At 41.5% G+C, this 19,796-nt stretch overlaps 1 protein-coding gene across 1 annotated transcript in view; it reads left to right on the top strand.

Annotated features, from left to right (window-relative positions):
* Positions 1-19,796, top strand: part of LOC126188750 (peptide transporter family 1-like) — a 269,810-nt gene that overhangs the window by 157,702 nt on the left and 92,312 nt on the right. The window contains exon 8 of the mRNA XM_049930360.1: positions 18,913-19,161. Within this exon, the coding sequence (XP_049786317.1) occupies positions 18,913-19,161 (249 nt within the window). The remainder of the gene's footprint in view (positions 1-18,912; positions 19,162-19,796) is intronic.

Below are 19,796 nucleotides of genomic sequence, written 5' to 3'. Positions count from 1 at the left end.
AGATGATCTATTCCAATTACAAAATGATCTAGAGAGAATTTCTGTATGGTGCGAGAAGTGGCAATTGGCACTAAACAAAGAAAAGTGCAAGGTCATCCACATTGATACTAAAAGAAATCTGATAAATTTTGGGTATACGATAAATCGCTGTAATCTAAGGGCTGTCAATTCAACTAAATACCTAGGAATTACAATTACAAACAACTTAAATTCAAAAGACCATATAGGTAAAATTCTGGGGAAGGCAAAACAAAGACTGCACTTTGTTGGCAGGACACTTAGAAGATGCAACAAACCCACTGAAGGGACAGCCTACATTACACTTGTCCATCCTTTGCTGGAATATTGCTGCATGGTGTGAGATCCTTACCAGATAGGATTGACGGAGGACATCAAAAAAGTGCAAAGAAGTGCAGCTCATTTCGTGTTACCACGCAATAGGGGTGAGAGTGTCACTGATATGATACGTGAGCTGGGGTGGCAGTCACTGTAACAAAGGCGGTTTTCTTTGCGGTGAGATCTATTTATGAAATTTCAATCACTAACTTTCTCTTCCAAATGCAAAAATATTTTGTGGACACCCACGTATGTACGGAGAAATGATCATCATAATAAAATAAGAGAAATCAGAGCTTGAATGGAAAGATTTAGGTGTCCGTTTTTTGCATGCTCCATTCGAGAGTGGAATGGTAGAGAAGTTGTATGAAAATGGTTTGATGAACCGTCTGACAGGCACTTAAGTGTGAATTGCAGAGTAACCATATAGATGTAGATGGAGATGGAGACTCAGCATCTCCACTATATGGTGAGTAACAACTTTCCTTCTCAAATATTGCTATTTTCTGTTCTTATCTGTTTGTACTACCTTTTTCCTAGTATGTACTATTTTCGTTAGTTGTAGCTTGGAAGAACTCTGGGCAAAATGAAAGTGTTCTTTTGACACTCATTTACTTCCATGAAACATAATAATGCTAGTCGTTCTACCACATCTGAGTCAAGAATCTACAAGAGTACTTTTTCGACTGTTCTTCTTTAACATGACGATAGTCAATGACACAATAAGCACAGAGTGGCATAAAAACTCCATGGATCTTCCTTACACATGCACTAAAACCTCTGTGAATTGCCTGACAGGTACTTGTCAGTGTCGTTTGACCACAGCATCTTCTTCCTTCCTGCAACTGATTTTAAACCTGCACACACAAACATATGGTGTGCAGTATGTAGGATTTTATATAAAGATATATAAAAGATACCAACCATTTTCTTGACCGACTGTCAAAAGTTCCTGTCTATTTACCACATGGCGCCCTGATCGTCACTATTGATGCCACCTCCCTGTACACTAACATTCCTAATGCCCATGGACTTACTGCTATTGAACACTATCTTTTCAGGTTTCTGATGGATTCCAGACCAACAACCTCCTTCCTGGTCTCCATGACCAACTATATCCTCACCCACAATTACTTCTCCTTTGAAGGCATTACCTACAAACAGATTCGCAGTACAGCTATGGGCACCCGCATGGCACCATCCTATGATAACCTATTCATGGGCCATCTAGAGGAATCCTTCCTAAAAACCCACCTCATTCAGATTCATTGATGACATCTTTGTTATCTGGATTGAAGATAAGGACACCTTTTTCACATTCCTCTAGAACCCCAACAACTTCTCCCCCCATTTGCTTCACCTGGTCCTACTCAATCCAACAAGTCGCCTTCCTAGATGTTGACCTCCACCTTGGAAATGGCTACACCAGTACCTCCATCCATATCAAACCTACTAACCACCAGCAATACCTCCACTTCGACAGCTGCCACCCATTCCATACCAAGAAGTCTCTTTTCGTACAGCCTAGACACCCATGGTCGTCGCATCTGCAGTGATGAGCAGTCCCTCTCAAAATACCGATGGTCTCACTGAAGCCTCCACTGACCGTAATTATCCTCCCATCCTTGTACAAATACAAATCCCCTGTGCCTTATCTTTCCAGTCTCCCATCACCTCCCAAAGTCCCACTGTCTGGCCACCGAGGAGCATTCCCCTCGTAACTCAATACCATCCAGGGCTGGAGCATCTGAATTACATTCTCCGCCAGAGTTTGGATTACCTCTTGTTGGACCCTGTAATGAGAAATGTCCTGCCCACTATCCTTCCCACCCCTCCTACCATGGTATTCTGCTGTCCACCAAACCTACACAATATACTCGCCCATCCCTACTTAACCTATCTCCCAGTCCCTTACCTCATCGTTCATACCCCGTGATAGACCTAGATGCAAGACATGTCCTATACATCTTCCTACCACCACCTACTGCAGTTTGGTCAATAACATAACCTGTCCCATCAAAGGCAGGGCTACATGTGAAACCAGTCATGTGATTTAGAAGCTAAGCTGCAACGACCGTGCTGCATTCTATGTAGGCATGACAACCAATAGCTGTCTGTCTGCACAAATGGCCACCGACAAACTGTGGCCAAACAACAAGTGGACTACCCTTTTGCTGAACACGGTGCCAAATGTGATATTCCCCATCTCAATGACTGCTTCACATCCTGTGCCTTAAGGATTCTTCCCACCAACACCAGCTTTTCTGAACTGCACAGGTGGGAACTTTCCCTGCAATACATCGTACATTCCCATAACCCTCCTGGCCTCAACCTTCATTATTCACTGTCCTCACCCATACAGCCCCCTCCCTGTTCCCATTCCAGCACTACACAGCCATCATTTCACCATCACAGCCAGTCTTTTAATTTCTTTTTATTTATCTCCTTTCCACTACTTACGCTCTCCCTCTTTCGCACCTTCTCTCCTGCGCTCCATCTAAACTGCAATATTTCACTGTCTGCCACTCCCACCATACTATCCCCCCCCCCTCCCCACTCCCCAGCCTCTTCCTTACACCCACCCAGTCGCCACTCACATCATGCACTGGTGCTGCTGCTCGCAGTGTGGTTTCAGTTCTCTGAGACTGCAGATGTGTGTGCAAGTTGCATTTGCACGAGTGTGTGTGCGTGTGTGTGTGTGTGTGTGTGTGTGTGTGTGTGTGTCTATTGCTGACCAAGGCCTTCATGGCCAAAAGCTTTAATTGTGTGAATCTTTTTGTTGTGCCTATCACAACTCAGCATATCCGCTATGTGGTGAGTAGCAACTTTCCTTCTCTGGTATTGTTACATTCCATCCTGGATTTTCCATTGTTTGATTTTTGCCTGACAGCTTTTCTTTGATCCTAACCCTGTGCTTTTTCCTTTGTAACTTCTTTCTTTGCATCACTATACTCAATGTCCATTCTTCTTTCTTTTCTTTCCTGTGTTTCTCTTGTTGCCTTATGAACCGCACTGCATGCTCTACCTACGAGGCACACTGTATCAACCATCTCGGCCACACACAACATACATCACAAGACCACACTGATTATTGGTGCAGCAACTTATGTACCAAATTAATCCTGCCGACATAATTAAGCCTATACCTTCAAACTGATCATGCTCCCTGTATCAGTTCCCATATTTTTGCATGTTATCTCCCGCACTTTTCTGGTGCCACATGATCTTACATCTCTAACTACATACCCCTCCCCACCCCCCACATTTTCTCTATTCTATCCCTGTTTGCACCCACTAAATCCAACTCATCCAGTCACATCTGCCTTCCCCTTTCTTTATGCTTATCCAACCTCAAACCTGCTACCCACAGTAATATACATATATTTATTAATAATTAGTTATTCTCTACTTTGACCCTTGTGACTTCTCACCAATTTTAGTGAATTTTTGCCTTCCACTATTGTTGTCTTCTTCAGGTTTCATCTCTTTTTTACCCCTTGTGCATCCATTTTGTCATTTTTGTACTTTACCCACGTATTTGGGTGTATTTTTGCTTAATTTTTTGGACGTAATTCTACTTTTGTACGTAATTTTTCGCATTTTTTACACCACCATGGGTCCTTGCTACTTCCATCTGCATCAATACAGAAAAGTTTCCTTATCCCTCACCAGATCCCAGTCTGACATACTGTTCCTGCGTTGTTGCTTGGCTCAAGAAATCCCCCCTTATGGCCTTACCATCAAATTACCCATCTCTGGTTGTCACTCCTCCTTCCACAATGACTTCCACCTGTTCAGATTCCACCAATCCTTAGCCCTCACCAACATAGTCCCGCAAAACCATATCAACCAAGCCCAATCCTCCTTGCAGTACCTTCTCTCCATCCGCAAAATTCTCCTGCTATGTAATCCCAAATTCCTGGAACTCATAACACACATTGAAACTCTTGCCTTGCAAGAACTTGAGCAACATGCACAATGCCACCACAAAAAGCTCTCCATCCTGCTCACTTCCTACTCCTGCCTCGGAGTACTACTGTCCACCACTTCTACAACATCCTCCAAACCTTCCCCATGCTCCCTCATAGCTGACAAACCCCGTCTTGCAGACCTACTACACTTTCCCCCACCCTCCAAAACTCCCTCCCACCACCACATAGAACCCAGAACCTAAACCGACCCACAACACAGTTATGAACCATTCCTCCAGAAGCCTTAGTCCCATATAAATATCAGTCCTTTCCAAAGGCCTCACCTTTAGTCACACTCCCAAATTCAACCATGCAGGACTAGCTAAAGAGCTTCTCTCCTTCTCCTGGTCCCTATAGTGGAAACACTTTTTCACCAGCAACCCTACCAATCAGACTCAACCAAAGACCAATATTGAACCTTGTCTAAATCAATTCACTCCTCCATCCAACCATGATCTATCCCCACTGCCTCCAAACCACCTTCAGTTAACTTTACAGAATTTCTTAACCTTGAACCTTGTCTCACCATCATTCCCCAAATCCCTCAACATGCAAACTAACCTTACATCCACAGAAAGAACTGCAGTCCACCATCTAAAAACTGATCCCAACCTTATAATCATACCTGCAGACAAAGGCTCCGCCACCATTGGTTTGAACACCAAGGATTAAGTGACAGAAGGACTGCGTCAGCTGTTAGATACTTCCACCTACAAACCATGCCACAGTGATACCATTCCAGTAATCCAGCAAGATTTCCAGTCACTACTAAAGAAATTAGGCTCATCCCAGAACATCTCCCCAGAGTCCATCTCTTTACTTACCCCTACGATTCACCTCACTTCCACCTTCTACATGCTTCCTAAAGTTGATACAGCCAACCACCCACGATGCCCCATTGTGGCTGGTTACTGTGCCCCCACTGAGAGTATCTGTGCTCTCATAGACCAACACCTTCAACCTATTACCCATAAACTATCCTCCATATAAAAGATACCAACCATTTTTTCGACTGACTCTCCACAGTTCCTGTCTATATTCCTAATGGTGCCCTGCTCGTCACTATTGAGGCTACCTCCCTATACACTAACATTCCTAATGCCCATGACCTTACTGCTATTGAACACTACCATTCCAGATGCCCTATGGATTCCAAACCAACAGCCTCCACCCTAGTCTTCATGACCAACCATATCCTCACCCACAATTCCTTCTCCTTTGAAGGCATTACCTACAAACAAATCTGCAATACGGCTATGGGCACCCGCATGGCACCATCCTATGCTATTCTATTCATGGGTCATCTAGAGGAATCCTTCCTAACAACCCAGAAGCCTAAACCCCTCACATGGTTCTGATTCATTGATGGCATCTTTGCCATCTGGATTGAAAGTGAGGACACCTTAATCACATTCTTCCAGAACCTCAACAACTTCACCCCCACTTGCTTCTCCTGGTCCTACTCAATCCAACAAGCCACCTTTCTAGACGTTGACCTCTACCTCCGAGATGGGTACATCAGTACCTCTGTCCATATCAAACCTACTAACCACCAGCAATACCTCCACTTCGACAGCTGCCACCCATTCCATACCAAGAAGTCCCTTCCGTACAGCCTAGCCACCTGTGGTCATCACATCTGCAGTGATGAGCAGTCCCTCTCAAAATATACTGAGGGTCTCACTGAAGCCTTCACTGACCGTAATTATCCTCCCATCCTTGTACAAAAACAAATCTCCCGTGCCTTATCTTTCCAGTCTCCAATCACCTCCCAAAGTCCCACTGTCTGGCCACAGAGGAGCATTCCCCTCGTAACTCTGTACTATCTGGGACTGCGGCAATTGAATTACATTCTCCACCAGGGTTTGGATTGCCTCTCGTTGTGCCCTGAAGTGAGAAATGTCCTGCCCACTATCCTTCCCAGCCCTCCTACCGTGGTATTCTGCCATCCACCAAACCTACACAATATACTTGTCCATCCCTACTTAACCCCTGCTACCAATCCCTTACCTCATGGTTCACACCCCGTAATAGACCTAGATGCAAGACGTGTCCTATACATCCTCTTACCACCACCTACTCCAGTTCTGTCACTAACATCACCATCCCATCATAGGCAGGGCTACCTGTGAAACCAGTCATGTGATTTACAAGCTTAGCTGTAACCACTGTGCTGCATTCTATGTAGGCATGATAACCAATAAGGTGTCTGTCCACACGAATGGCCACTGACAAACTGTGGCTAAACAGCAAGTGGACCACCCTGTAGCTGAACACGCTGCCAAATGTGATATCCCTCATCTCAGTGGCTGCTTCATAGCCTGTGCCATATGGATCCTTCCCACTAACACCAGCTTTTCTGAATTGCACAGGTGGGAACTTTCTCTGCAATACATCGTTAGTCACTGTCCTCACCCATTCAGCCCCTACCTGTTCCCATTACAGCACTACACAGCCATCATTTCACCACCACAGCCACTCTTTTAATTTCTTTTTATTTCTCGCCTTTCTGCTACTTATCCCTTCTCCCATCCGCACCTTCTCTCCTGCCCTCACTCTAAACTTCAACACTTCACTGTCTGCCACTCCCAACATACTATCCCTCCCCTTCCCTCCCCCAGCCTCCTCCTTACCCCCACCCAGTTGCCACTCCCATCATGCACTGATGCTGCTGCTTGTTGTATGTTTTCAGTTCTTTGAGACTGCAGATGTGTGTGCAAGTTGCGTTTGCGCGAGTGTGTGTGTGTGTGTGTGTGTGTGTGTGTGTGTGTGTGTGTGTGTGTGCGTGTGTGTATGTGTGTCTACTGCTGACAAAGGGCTTATTGGCCGAAGTTATAATTGTGTGAATCTTTTTGTTGTGCCTCTCACAACTCAGCATCTCTGCTATATGGTGAGTAGCAACTTTCCTTCTCTGGTATTGTTACATTCCATCCTGAATTTTCCATTGTTTGATTTTAGCTGACATTTGTTGTACCTATCTTGTTAGATGAGATATCTGAGTGCCTTCAGTGATTGCACCTGAAGTCTTATTGTTTAAAAAACTGTTCTTGACATCAACTAGCAAATTTGATATGAGCTAGGAAATCTGCTCCTGTTATTAGTGCTAATACATCTGCTACAATATATTTATGCAGTGACACTCCTTGCTGTGTCTAGAGTCTAGGTGCACAGTTTTCTCACTCAATTTCTTAATAATTGAGTTACTCACAACAGAGAACTGTAGTGGTGTTTGTTGTCTTTGAACTTGTTGGAACTTGAAAATATGTCTGATACAAAAAAAAACTGTGAGAGAATGTGTATGTGCTGTCTTGTCTGCCTATTGCCACACTCAAGATCTGTTGGTCTTCTTTATCTGAACATGCAACTAAATGGCTGGTCACTAAAGGTGCTGTTGTTGAACTGCTTGTTGTGTTGGCATTGGCACTGTAAATACCTTTTTGCAAAACTGGCATAATTCTGGACAACATTCCAATAGGTCCATTGTGAGGAAATCCTCCAGGATCTAAAACAAATCAGAAAACAAGAATACACAAACATTTACAAAGAAAAACAGATATACTAATTTACCTTCCACAGACCCCAAGTGAAATGGTTCTCATATAAGTGAAATAAGTCAAAAAATCTTAAAAATATTTTCATTTAGAAGGTAATCAATAACTTGTAACAAAAAATGTAAATGTTCAATACTCTGATATGCATATGACATGAAGTATGCTCCCTGTCTTGTGACCTCTCACTGTGTGTTAGAAACCTCTGATTGTTCTCATTGTGCTATTGAAGTCTCTATTTGGCACAAGAATACTGTATTTTGACTTTCATTTGTTGTAACACTTTCTGGATATCTGTAAAGCTCTTGTTTTGTAGTGGCACAACTACTTGTGTTATCATTGTTACCTGTTGCTATGGGAACACTGTGGCTGATGCTAGTGCATGTTAAAATGTTGCCTGCATGCAATCACCAACATCTGCCAACATATTTCATCTCAATTCTGAGTGTGAATTTATTACAGTTTACACAGGTAATGGCAACCAGCTTGTCCACAACATCTGAAGCAATGAGTCCAGCATTAATGTGTCATATACAAGGATAAGATGCCATAGATATTGTGAAGAGGTTTTGTCTCCCATCTTTTTGCGATGTAATAACTTATGAATCTATTGTTCTGTTGAACTGGAAACCCACTGTACCAGTGCTAACTTTACCAAGTGAAGTGACGTAGTGGTTAGCACACTGGACTCACATTCAGGAGGATGATGCTTCAAACCCGCATCCGGCCATCCTAATTTATGTTTTCTGTGATTTCCCTAAATAGCTCCAGGCAAAAGCCGGGCTGGTTTCTTTGAAAGGGCATGGCCGACTTCCTTCCCCAGCTTTCCCTAATCCATTGGGACCGATGACCTCACTGTCTGGTTCCATACCTGCCCCCCCTCCCTGATTCAGCCAACCAATGCTAACGTTAAGTGTTCTTAACATTTGGACATTGATGGAGAAATAATGATATCTTCTATCACAGATTGAAGGTTTGATCAAGTTGGCTAACCACATAGATGAACATTGCCTTATCATTAGATCATTTGTTATTCCACTATAGAAAAAATTTGTTTCTACATGTTTGAACCAAACTTTTTGTTTTCTGTTGCCAAAATGATGGTAAATGGTGGACCACTATAAGATAAACCTGTGTCTGTTGTGAGTGGACTGACGTTGATGAATTTTGACTGGGGCAGGTTGTATCTCACCATATCCTTCTTCCTGCTGTCATAAGTCTCTGTAAATTCACATCTTCCAATGTCAACTTGACTTATACTACTGCACATTAAACAGAGATGTCAGAAACACAAATATACAGTCTTGTGTTCAAACCTGTCTGCTTTTATTGCTGCCACTTCGATTCACTATTGTCCGTGACAGAGATAACAAATTTATGATTGGATTGAGGATTTCGTGGTAGGGAGAATGCAGTATGTTATTTGTTTGGAGAGTTATTGGCATATGTAGAAGTAACTTTAGGAATGCTCCAATGAAGTGTATTAGGACTCTTGTTCATGTTGTATGTTAATGACCTGGCAGACGATATTAATAGTAACTGCAGAATTTTTTGATGGTGCAGTTGTCTAGAAGCAAGAACTGTGGAGAAACAGACTACATGAATATTCAGTTAGATCTTGGTAAAGTTTCAAAGTGGTACAATGATTGGCTTGGCAACATGCTTCAAATGTTCATGATTGTAAAATTTTTCATTTCACAAAACAAAACAAAAACATAGTATCCTTCAGTTTCAATGTTTATTAGTTACAGTTGGAAAACAAATAGCTGGGTGTAACAGTTTGTTGGGATATGAAATGGACTGGTCATTAAGCTGTTGTAAGTAAAGCATGCAGCTGACTTTCGTTTATTGATGGGCTGCAAGGGAAGTGCATTCAGTTAACAAAAGAGATTGCTTACAAAACTCTCATATGACCCTTCATAGAATATTACTCAGGTATGTGGAAGCTGTAGCAGATAAGACAAACACAGGATGTTAAATATATACAAAGAAAGGTGTTATGAATGGTCACAGGTTTGGTTGACCGATGGGAAAGTGTCAAGGAGATGCTGAAAAACGTGAACTGGCAGAGCATGGATGTAAATGCTATACCCAGTGAAATCCTTACAAAGTTTCAAGAACCAGGGAGAAATTTGTGAATATACTACAATCCCCTATGTAATGATCTCATAGTGCTTGCAAATACAAAATTAGATTTTTACTTTATATACAGAGTCAGTAAAGCATTCATTCTGCACATTCTCCATAAACAAATGAAATAAGAAGAAGAACAATGAGAAGTAGCCCCTGCCTGCACTTCACAGTAGTTTGTAGAGTACTGATGTTTATGTAATTTAGCTGGAATTGACAGGTCTGCTTACTGTGTATGTCCAACATCTGTGGATATCAACATAACAGAATGGATGTTCAAATTAGAGCAGTTAAAAAGGCTGTCACTGTGTTATAAATACATTCTAAGAAAAAAAGGAAAGGATACACAATGATGGAGTTATTTGAATGGGATGGAAATCATTGGATGTGACATGCATGTACAGACAAACAAATGATTACAGCCAGTGAAATTTTGACAGAAATGTTTTGGCCAGATTGCTACACTAAACAGGGCCAGTTGTAGTCCCCAGCTGGGAGCCACTTAAGTTCCAGTCTGGGAGTAGCATGGAAAACACATTGTACAAACACGTAATAACGCCTAACCAGAGAATAGTCGCTGGATAACTAAACCGGTGATTGTGGCAGGGTTAGTAAAGTTAACCGGAGAATGAGTTTTGATAGTGGTAGGAATAATTACAGAATTAGTGATGACAAGAGTGTTTGTTAGAAAGAGGAAGGAGAAGAAACGGGGACATCACACAAATTATGGAAAAATAAGATGATTCCAAAGTTATACAAAAATTTTGTTCTACTACTTTTTGGTCTCATGCATGAGAAACTGGAACATATGAATGAAATGCGAAACTGTTTCCTAATGTAAAGATTTTTGCTTGTAGTAGGCCAAATAGTTATTTCGTATTGGTACTTCGTGAATTATATTCTGTCTTATTATAAAAATGATCATTATTGCCAAACAGTCTCACTTATTTGGTGTGTGTTACAATTGCTGCAATATTAGAAAGCCCTGTTTTGCTTTATCCAGCACACAGTCACAAAATAGACATAATCAGATAGAGAAACAACAAGTCTTGGGTACTATTTGTATTAACAGCTTTTTCAGTATTAGACAACGACATTTCTATTTTTCATGAAACAAAGCGTTTGACGAACTTTGATTAAGTAATAGTTCTTTCGCAGAAAGGAAAGCATGCCATGTGAAGCTGTAGCAAGATTAGAGAGAAAAATTACTAGGACCTAAGGATTAACTGGTTTTAGGTATCCTATATTTAATTTTATGTCACACAAAATGTCAAGTTATTAGTTAATAGGTAATAAAGAGTGCAGATTTTCTGAAGAGTTCTTGTTCTCACAATTACAAGTAATTCCATCCAGTATTAATTGCAATTTTTTTTAAAGAGAGGCAGGATGTCAAACCGGCCGACTGAGAGCAGGAGAGGCACTACAGGACATTTTAATTTCCACTGTTCTGAAATAGTTTGATGGTGTCCATTATGAAATATACACATTTAAGTTCCACAGAGCAAAATACAATGAGGTGCAGTATAAGAATGTTGTTTGAAGAGGCTTGGCACTGCACTGCACACCTAAGACCAAATAACATGTCTTACATTTCCTTGAAGATATACACTCCTGGAAATTGAAATAAGAACAACGTGAATTCATTGTCCCAGGAAGGGGAAACTTTATTGACACATTCCTGGGGTCAGATACATCACATGATCACACTGACAGAACCACAGGCACATAGACACAGGCAACAGAGCATGCACAATGTCGGCACTAGTACAGTGTATATCCACCTTTCACAGAAATGCAGGCTGCTATTCTCCCATGGAGACGATCGTAGAGATGCTGGATGTAGTCCTGTGGAACGGCTTGCCATGCCATTTCCACCTGGCGCCTCAGTTGGACCAGCGTTCGTGCTGGACGTGCAGACTGCGTGAGACGACGCTTCATCCAGTCCCAAACATGCTCAATGGGGGACAGATCCGGAGATCTTGCTGGCCAGGGTAGTTGACTTACACCTTCTACAGCACGTTGGGTGGCACGGGATACATGCGGACGTGCATTGTCCTGTTGGAACAGCAAGTTCCCTTGCCGGTCTAGGAATGGTAGAACGATGGGTTCGATGACGGTTTGGATGTACCGTGCACTATTCAGTGTCCCCTCGATGATCACCAGTGGTGTACGGCCAGTGTAGGAGATCGCTCCCCACACCATGATGCCGGGTGTTGGCCCTGTGTGCCTCGGTCGTATGCAATCCTCATTGTGGCACTCACCTTCACGGCGCCAAACACGCATACGACCATCATTGGCACCAAGGCAGAAGCGACTCTCATCGCTGAAGACAACACGTCTCCATTCGTCCCTCCATTCACGCCTGTCGCGACACCACTGGAGGCGGGCTGCACGATGTTGGGGCATGAGCGGAAGACGGTCTAACGGTGTGCGGGACCGTAGCCCAGCTTCATGGAGACGGTTGCGAATGGTCCTCGCCGATACCCCAGGAGCAACAGTGTCCCTAATTTGCTGGGAAGTGGCGGTGCGTCCCCTACGGCACTGCGTAGGATCCTACGGTCTTGGCGTGCATCCGTGTGTCGCTGCAGTCCGGTCCCAGGTCGCCGGGCACGTGCACCTTCCGCCGACCACTGGCGACAACATCGATGTACTGTGGAGACCTCACGCCCCACGTGTTGAGCAATTCGGCGGTACGTCCACCCGGCCTCCCGCATGCCCACTATACGCCCTCGCTCAAAGTCCGTCAACTGCACATACGGTTCACGTCCACACTGTCGCGGCATGCTACCAGTGTTAAAGACTGCGATGGAGCTCCGTATGCCACGGCAAACTGGCTGACACTGACGGCGGCGGTGCACAAATGCTGCGCAGCTAGCGCCATTCGACGGCCAACACCGCGGTTCCTGGTGTGTCCGCTGTGCCGTGCGTGTGATCATTGCTTGTACAGCCCTCTCGCAGTGTCCGGAGCAAGTATGGTGGGTCTGACACACCGGTGTCAATGTGTTCTTTTTTCCATTTCCAGGAGTGTATGTTTTATGTATCAGACTCTTCATAAAGATGGGCACTACAAAATGAACTTATTTTTGAAAAGTCTTTTCTATTTTGACGTTCTGATGCGCAGAGCACTCTGAGTTATATTGGGGAGGCGGATGTTGTCTCCACGTGACCCGTGTTTACATTTAGTCATTTTTCTGTTTCCTCTTCATTTACTGCTCTCACGTCAAATGAAAACAAGGCAGATTTCTGTGGCTGGGACCTATCAAGTAAATTGAAATACATTCACATAATTATGGAAGGCTAAAGTATGTTACTAGTTTCAGATTTTATTTTATTTCCACCTTTCTGAGAGTCAAGCATTAATCGCCTCGCAGAACAATAAAGTTATTTTTGTCAGTTTGCTAAAGAAATTGGGCTTTTATTAAGCTTTCCTGCTGAGGCAGTCAATTTATTTGAAACGAAGTGTTTAATTCCACACTATTGGCTAGTTTCAACTGATCGCTTCATTTCCAGTGCACGTTTTCATCTTCTTGCATGTATGGCATTATGCCATAATAAAGAACCGAACATGAGGAGCTGTTAATACAAATAGTACCCAAGACTGCTGTGGTTCTGGTACTCCAAGAAAATTTATGTCCTGAAAACCACAATGAAAAGCTTCATATCAGGTCGAGGCCTATGTCATAGGGAATATGGACATACGAATGTGCACTGTAAGGTGAACTATGCACTTAAGTACAAAATTCTCACACTCTTGCAGTATCCTCTGATGTCTTGCTTCTTTTATGATATAATGTAAGATCTTTTAATGTTTTACACGTACAAACATACGGTATTCCTACGTCACCATAGCTGTGCAAGCGCGATGATGCCTCTTACCTGGCGCCCTCTGGCAACTGCTGAAATGAATCTATTTCTAACAGGTTGTGGGAAAATATTGTGAATTGTTGTTCGAAAAGTGTTATTTTCAAAGTAAATTTTCCTCTTTTGCAAGATGAACTATGTGCGAAAATGTACAATGAATTCCTTAAATCACAGAGTGTTTGCTCTCTTTTAAAAATCAACTCTTTGATGCTGAGCCATTTAGAAGAATTTCGAGCCCAGAATATCAGAGATTTATGCTGGAATTAAAAATTTTACTGGTGTATTTGTGTGATGTATCTTAAAGTTAACATGTGCTAAACAGATCAACATTATACGTGAAAGCTCAACTTCTCTTGTAGCTTATTAATCTTCAAGACAAATATTATATGTGAAAACTTTGCTTTTCATGTAGCAACACCATGTGCATTAATTTAAACCATTAAATTTTACTGTTGGTTGAATTCAAGTTTATACTTTTGTAATACGAAAATATGCAGCATACATGTTGCTGCACATCAAAGATCTTTCGAAAACGTGTTTTAGCCCAAGTTATGTTTTCTGAAGTTCTGGGAAATTCTGTGCTGCTGTATAAAACCATATCCATTCAAAGGATAAGTTTTACAGTTCGGAGGGAAAGTATACTGTCACTTAACATGGAAAAAGTGTATTTTCACCCAGGAGAAAATTTATTTTTAACCGGGAGATCTGATCTGTGAAAAATCCGGGAATTTTTTTTTTTCCTTGTCTGCGTATACACCCTATAATAGAAATTATTCATATAGTTAAGGGAGATGAAAATTTAGTACTCCTGGGGGACTGGGATTCGGTGGTAGGGAAAGGAAGAGAAGGAAAAGTAGTAGGTGAATATGGAATTGGAGTAAGGAATGAAAGAGGAAGTTCCCTGGTAGAATTTTGAACAGATGTTGATGATGATGTTTGGTTTGTGGGGCGCTCAACTGCGTGGTTATCAGCGCCCGTACAATTACCCAATCTTTGCTCAGTCCAATTTCGCCACTTTCCTGGATGATGATGAAATGATGAGGACAACACAAACACCCAGTCATCTCGAGGCAGGTGAAAATCCCTGACCCCGCCGGGAATCGAACCTGGGACCCCGTGCTCGGGAAGCGAGAACGCTACCGCGAGACCACGAGCGGCGGACTTTTGAACAGAGCATAACATAATCATAGCTAACATTAGTTTTAAGAATCATATACGAAGGTTGTATATGGGGAAGAGGGCTGGAGACACTGGAAGATTTCAGATAAGATTATTTAATGGAAAGACAGAGATTTAGGAACCAGGTTTTAAATTGTAAGATGTTTCCAGGAGCAGAAGTGGACTCAGACCACAATTTATTGGTTATGAACTGCAGATTAAAAGTGAAGAAACTGCAAAAAAGGGGGAAGTTAAGGAGATGGGACCTGAATAAACTGAAAGAAGTGAAGGTTGTAGAGAGTTTTAGAGAGAGCACTAGGGAATGACTGACAATAATGGGGGAAAGAAATACAGTAGAAGAAGAATGGGTAGCTTTGAGAGATGAAATAGTGAAGGTAACAGAGGATCAAGTAGGTAAAAGGATGTGGCGTAGTAGAAATCCTTGGGTAACAGAAGAGATATTGAATTTAACCTGTGAAAGGAGAAAATACAGAAATGCTGTAAATGAAGCAGGTGAAAAGGCATACAAACGTCTCAAAAATGAGGTTGGCAGGAAAGGCAAAATGGCTAAGCAGGGATGGCTAGAGACAAATGGAAGGATTTAGAAGCATATATCACTAGGTGTGAGATAGATACTGCCTACAGGAAAAGAAAAGAGACCTATGGTGAAAAGAGAACCACTTGTACAAATATCAAGAGCTCAAATAGAAAACCAGTTCTAAGCAAAGAAGGGAAAGTAGAAAGGTGGAAGGAGTATATAGAAGGTCTATACAAGGGCTATATACGTGAGGGAAATATTATGAAAATGGAAGAGGACGTAGATGGAGATGAAATGGGAGATATGGTACTGTGCAAAGAATTCCACAGAGCACCTAAAGACCTAAGTCAAAACAAGGCCCCAGGAGTAGATTACATTCCATTAGAACTACTGATAGCCTTGGGAGAGCCAGCCCTGACAAAACTCTACCATCTGGTGAGCAATATGTATGAGACAAGTGAAATACCTTCAGACTTCAAGAAGAATATAATAATTCCAATCCCAAAGAAAGCAGGTGTCAACAGGTGAGAAATTCACTGAACTATTAGTTTATTACATCACAGCTGCAAAATACTAACACATATTCTTTACAGACGAATGAAAAAACTGGTAAAAGCTGATCTCAGGGAAGATCAGTTCGGATTCCGTAGAAATGTCAGAATATGTGAGGCAATACTGACCATACAACTTATCTTAGAAGATAGATTAAGGAAAGGCAAACCTATGTTTCTAGCATTTGTAGACTTAGAGAAAGCTTTTGACAGTGTTGACTGGAATACTCTCTTTCAAATTCTGAAGGTGGCAGGAGTAAAATACAGGGAGCAAAAGGCTATTTACAATTTGTACAGAAACCAGATGGCTGTTATAAGAGTTGAGGGGTGTGTAAGGAAAGCAGTGGTTGAGAAGAGAGTAAGACAGGGTTGCAGCCTATCCCTGATGTTATTCTACCTGTACATTAAGCAAGCAGTAAAGGAAACAAAAGAAAAACATGGAGTCGGAATTAAAATCTAAGGATCAGAAATAAAAACTTTGAGGTGTGTCGATGATATTGTAATTCTGCCAGAGACAGCAAAGGTCCTGGAAGACAGTTGAATGGAATGGACAGTGCTTGAAAAGAGGATATAAGATGAACATCAGCAAAAGCAAAATGAGGATAATGGAATGTAGTTGAATTAAATCAGTTGATGCTGATGGAATTAGATTAGGAAATAGGCAGTTAAAGTAGTAGATGAGTTTTGCTATTTGGGGAGCAAAATAACTGATTATGGCTTGAAGAAGAGGGGATGTAAAATGTAGACTGGCTATGGCAAGGAAAGCATTTCTGAAGAAGAGAAATATGTTAACATCGAGTATAGATTTAAGGCTCAAGAAGTCTTTTCTGATAGTATTTGTATGGAGTGTAGCCATGTATGGAAGTGAACCATGGATGATAAATAGTTTAGACAAGAAGGGCATAGAAGCTTTCAAAATGTGGTGCTACAGAAGAATGTTGAAGATTAGATAGATCACATACCTAATGAGGTACTGAATGGAATTGGGGAGAAGAGGAATTTGTGGCTCCTAAAGGGAGGGATTGGTTGGCGGGACACATTCTGAGGCATCAAGGGATCACCACTGTAGTATTGGAAGGAAGCATGAAGGGTAAAAATCGTAGAGGGAGACCAAGGCATGAATACACTAAACAGATTCAGAAGGATATAGGTTGCAGTAGTTACTCGGAGAGGAAGGAGCTTGCACAAGATAGAGTAGCATGGAGACCTGCTTCAAACCAGTCTCTGGACTGAAGACCGCAACAACAAACAAGTGTGTCTATCACTCCCAGTTAATTTGCATTCATACAGCCGTAAGAGTTAAATGAAAGCACAGAAATCCCTATGTGAGAAATTATCAGTTTTTCCTGAACTTTCATCATTAATGACTAATGGCCATTATGTCTCACTTTATTTATTTGGCATATTCACATTCAATGCAATCCTCTTGGTACAGGTGATATGAGAATTGCTACTAGTGTTGAACTATATTCCTCTTTCATGGAGTTTAGCACTGTTTGCATTTATGTTTGATTCATATAACTGTGTCAGACTTTCAGCATTACAACATGATTTTTTTATTGGGGGAGAAAAATAAATTGTACAGAATCAAGTTTACCCATACAAAGAGTCATGTACATTAAGGTACCCATATCTGGGACACAGGAAGATGCACTGGCTGTGGATCGAATCTGCCTTGCTCACTGGGGTCAGTATGTTGGCTAGCCTGGATGTGGTTTTTAGCCTGTTTTCCACATTCACCATGGAAAACTAAGCTGATTCCCATGTCCCACCTCCAGTATGTGATGTGCAAACAGTTTGGGAAACTGTCACATTAAAATTGATTTGTGAGTGGTGACCCCATTGTCATGATATATATACAGTTATGGTTACTTCTCCATGGAACTGGAGAAGTACCATATCAGTCCCAAGCTGGCATTGACTGGCTAAAGGAACCAGAAAGGAAGGAAGAGTCAAGTCTGACAAGTATGGTTAGTGGGAACTGATTGTCATTTTCTTATAAAATGAAATTGTTCATGAATTGGTTATTGTGACCTTTCTTGTGTGTTCCATGAAAAGCTTTAGGCTATTGTGATATAATGTATTATTGACTGGCCGACCGAAGTGGCCAAGCAGTTCTAGGCGTTGCAGTCTGGAACCGCGCGACCGCTATGGTTGCAGGTTCGAATCCTGCTTTGGGCATGGATGTGTGTGATGTTCTTTGGTTGGATAGGTTTAAGTAGTTCTAAGTTCTAGGGGACTGATGACCTCAGAAGTTAAGTCCCATAGTGCTCAGAGCCATTTGAACCACTATTATTGACTGTATAATCTCGAGGAATGAACGTCCTACAGACAATGCTGTTCCTGTTGAAGAAGCAGTGTGACAGGGACTTAACTTATGTTTTACATTTTAATTCCCCCACCCAACCCTTCCACCCCATTCCATCCCCACCACCTTTAGGGTAAGAGACAACACTTGCAATATGACAACTGCTGTTCAGTTTCAAATGAGATGCCCATATGCCCATAAACACGACTTTCATTGCCACTGACAAAATTTTAAAAAATCTGTGGTTCCTCTTGAGGCTATTTTCACTTCCTGCAGACTTTCTATCAATGCTTCTTCTGTTCATTACCTAGATGTTGAAGTATATTTGCCAAAGATAAACCTAACTACTCAAACTGGTGCTCATAACCATTTATACCCAAATTCTAATTTTGGGAGCTTCTAGACAGAACTTCATACTTAATGTCTGCAGCCTACATTTTCAGTGATAGTGTTTGTGAGGGTGAGTTAAGTAGTAACAAGTGTATGGTTTTTATTTTTTATTTTATTTCAGGGTTCACGGTGGACATTTCAAGCTTCACGTATGCGTGGGGATTTCCTGGGAATGCAGCTGATACCAGATCAGATGCAGGTCCTAAATCCTGCCATTGTTCTGGTACTAATTCCCTTGTTTGACAGATCAATTTATCCTGTAATTGGATATAACAACACAGTGTCATCACTTTTGACAAAAATGTTTGCTGGTGGCATCATTGCAAGTTTTGCTTTCATCACTTCTGGAGCAATAGAGATTAAACTAGAGGTATACTATTTCTGTAGAGGTAACAGAATGTTTTACATCAGTGTTGACTGAATTGCAACATATATTGAAAATGTGCATTTCACAGTAAGATGCATATGTCTACTTAGAAGTTCTTAAATACAGCCCAGAGCAAATATTTATTATTATCAGCACTATACTATTTCAAAATGGATGTGTAGTTTTGTTCCTTTGGTAAATTTGTAAATGATAAAAATCTACTATAAGTCACTACAATCTGCTCTATATCTAATTTTATAGCAGCAAATTTTCAGTTCCATAAAACTATTAAGAAGAACACATGCTGTCAGAGGATCAGTTTCTTCAAGTTACAAAGGAAAAAGAAGCATTAATTTAATTCACCATTGTAGTTTGGTATATCATGATAATAATGTTTTTAAAAAATCTTTATTGATATGCAACAATTTTTGTTTATTCAGTAATGAATTTTTCTAGCCTTGCAAGCACTGTGTGATGGCTCTTTGGTGTAACTGGAGGTAAAATATAGAATGTGTGTTGTGACTGTCAAGTTTCCTCTTCCTCAGATATGCATAAATGAAACTTAATGCAACAGAGGAGAAAAAGAAAATTGTAGTTACTCATTTAAAACAAAGCTAGCATTCTGTGTCATATGCTTG

The sequence above is a fragment of the Schistocerca cancellata genome, chromosome 5, assembly GCF_023864275.1.
Source record: "Schistocerca cancellata isolate TAMUIC-IGC-003103 chromosome 5, iqSchCanc2.1, whole genome shotgun sequence".
NCBI lineage: Eukaryota > Metazoa > Arthropoda > Insecta > Orthoptera > Acrididae > Schistocerca > Schistocerca cancellata.
The sequence above is the reverse complement of the archived record's forward strand: the minus strand, read 5'-3'. Positions and strand labels throughout refer to the sequence as shown.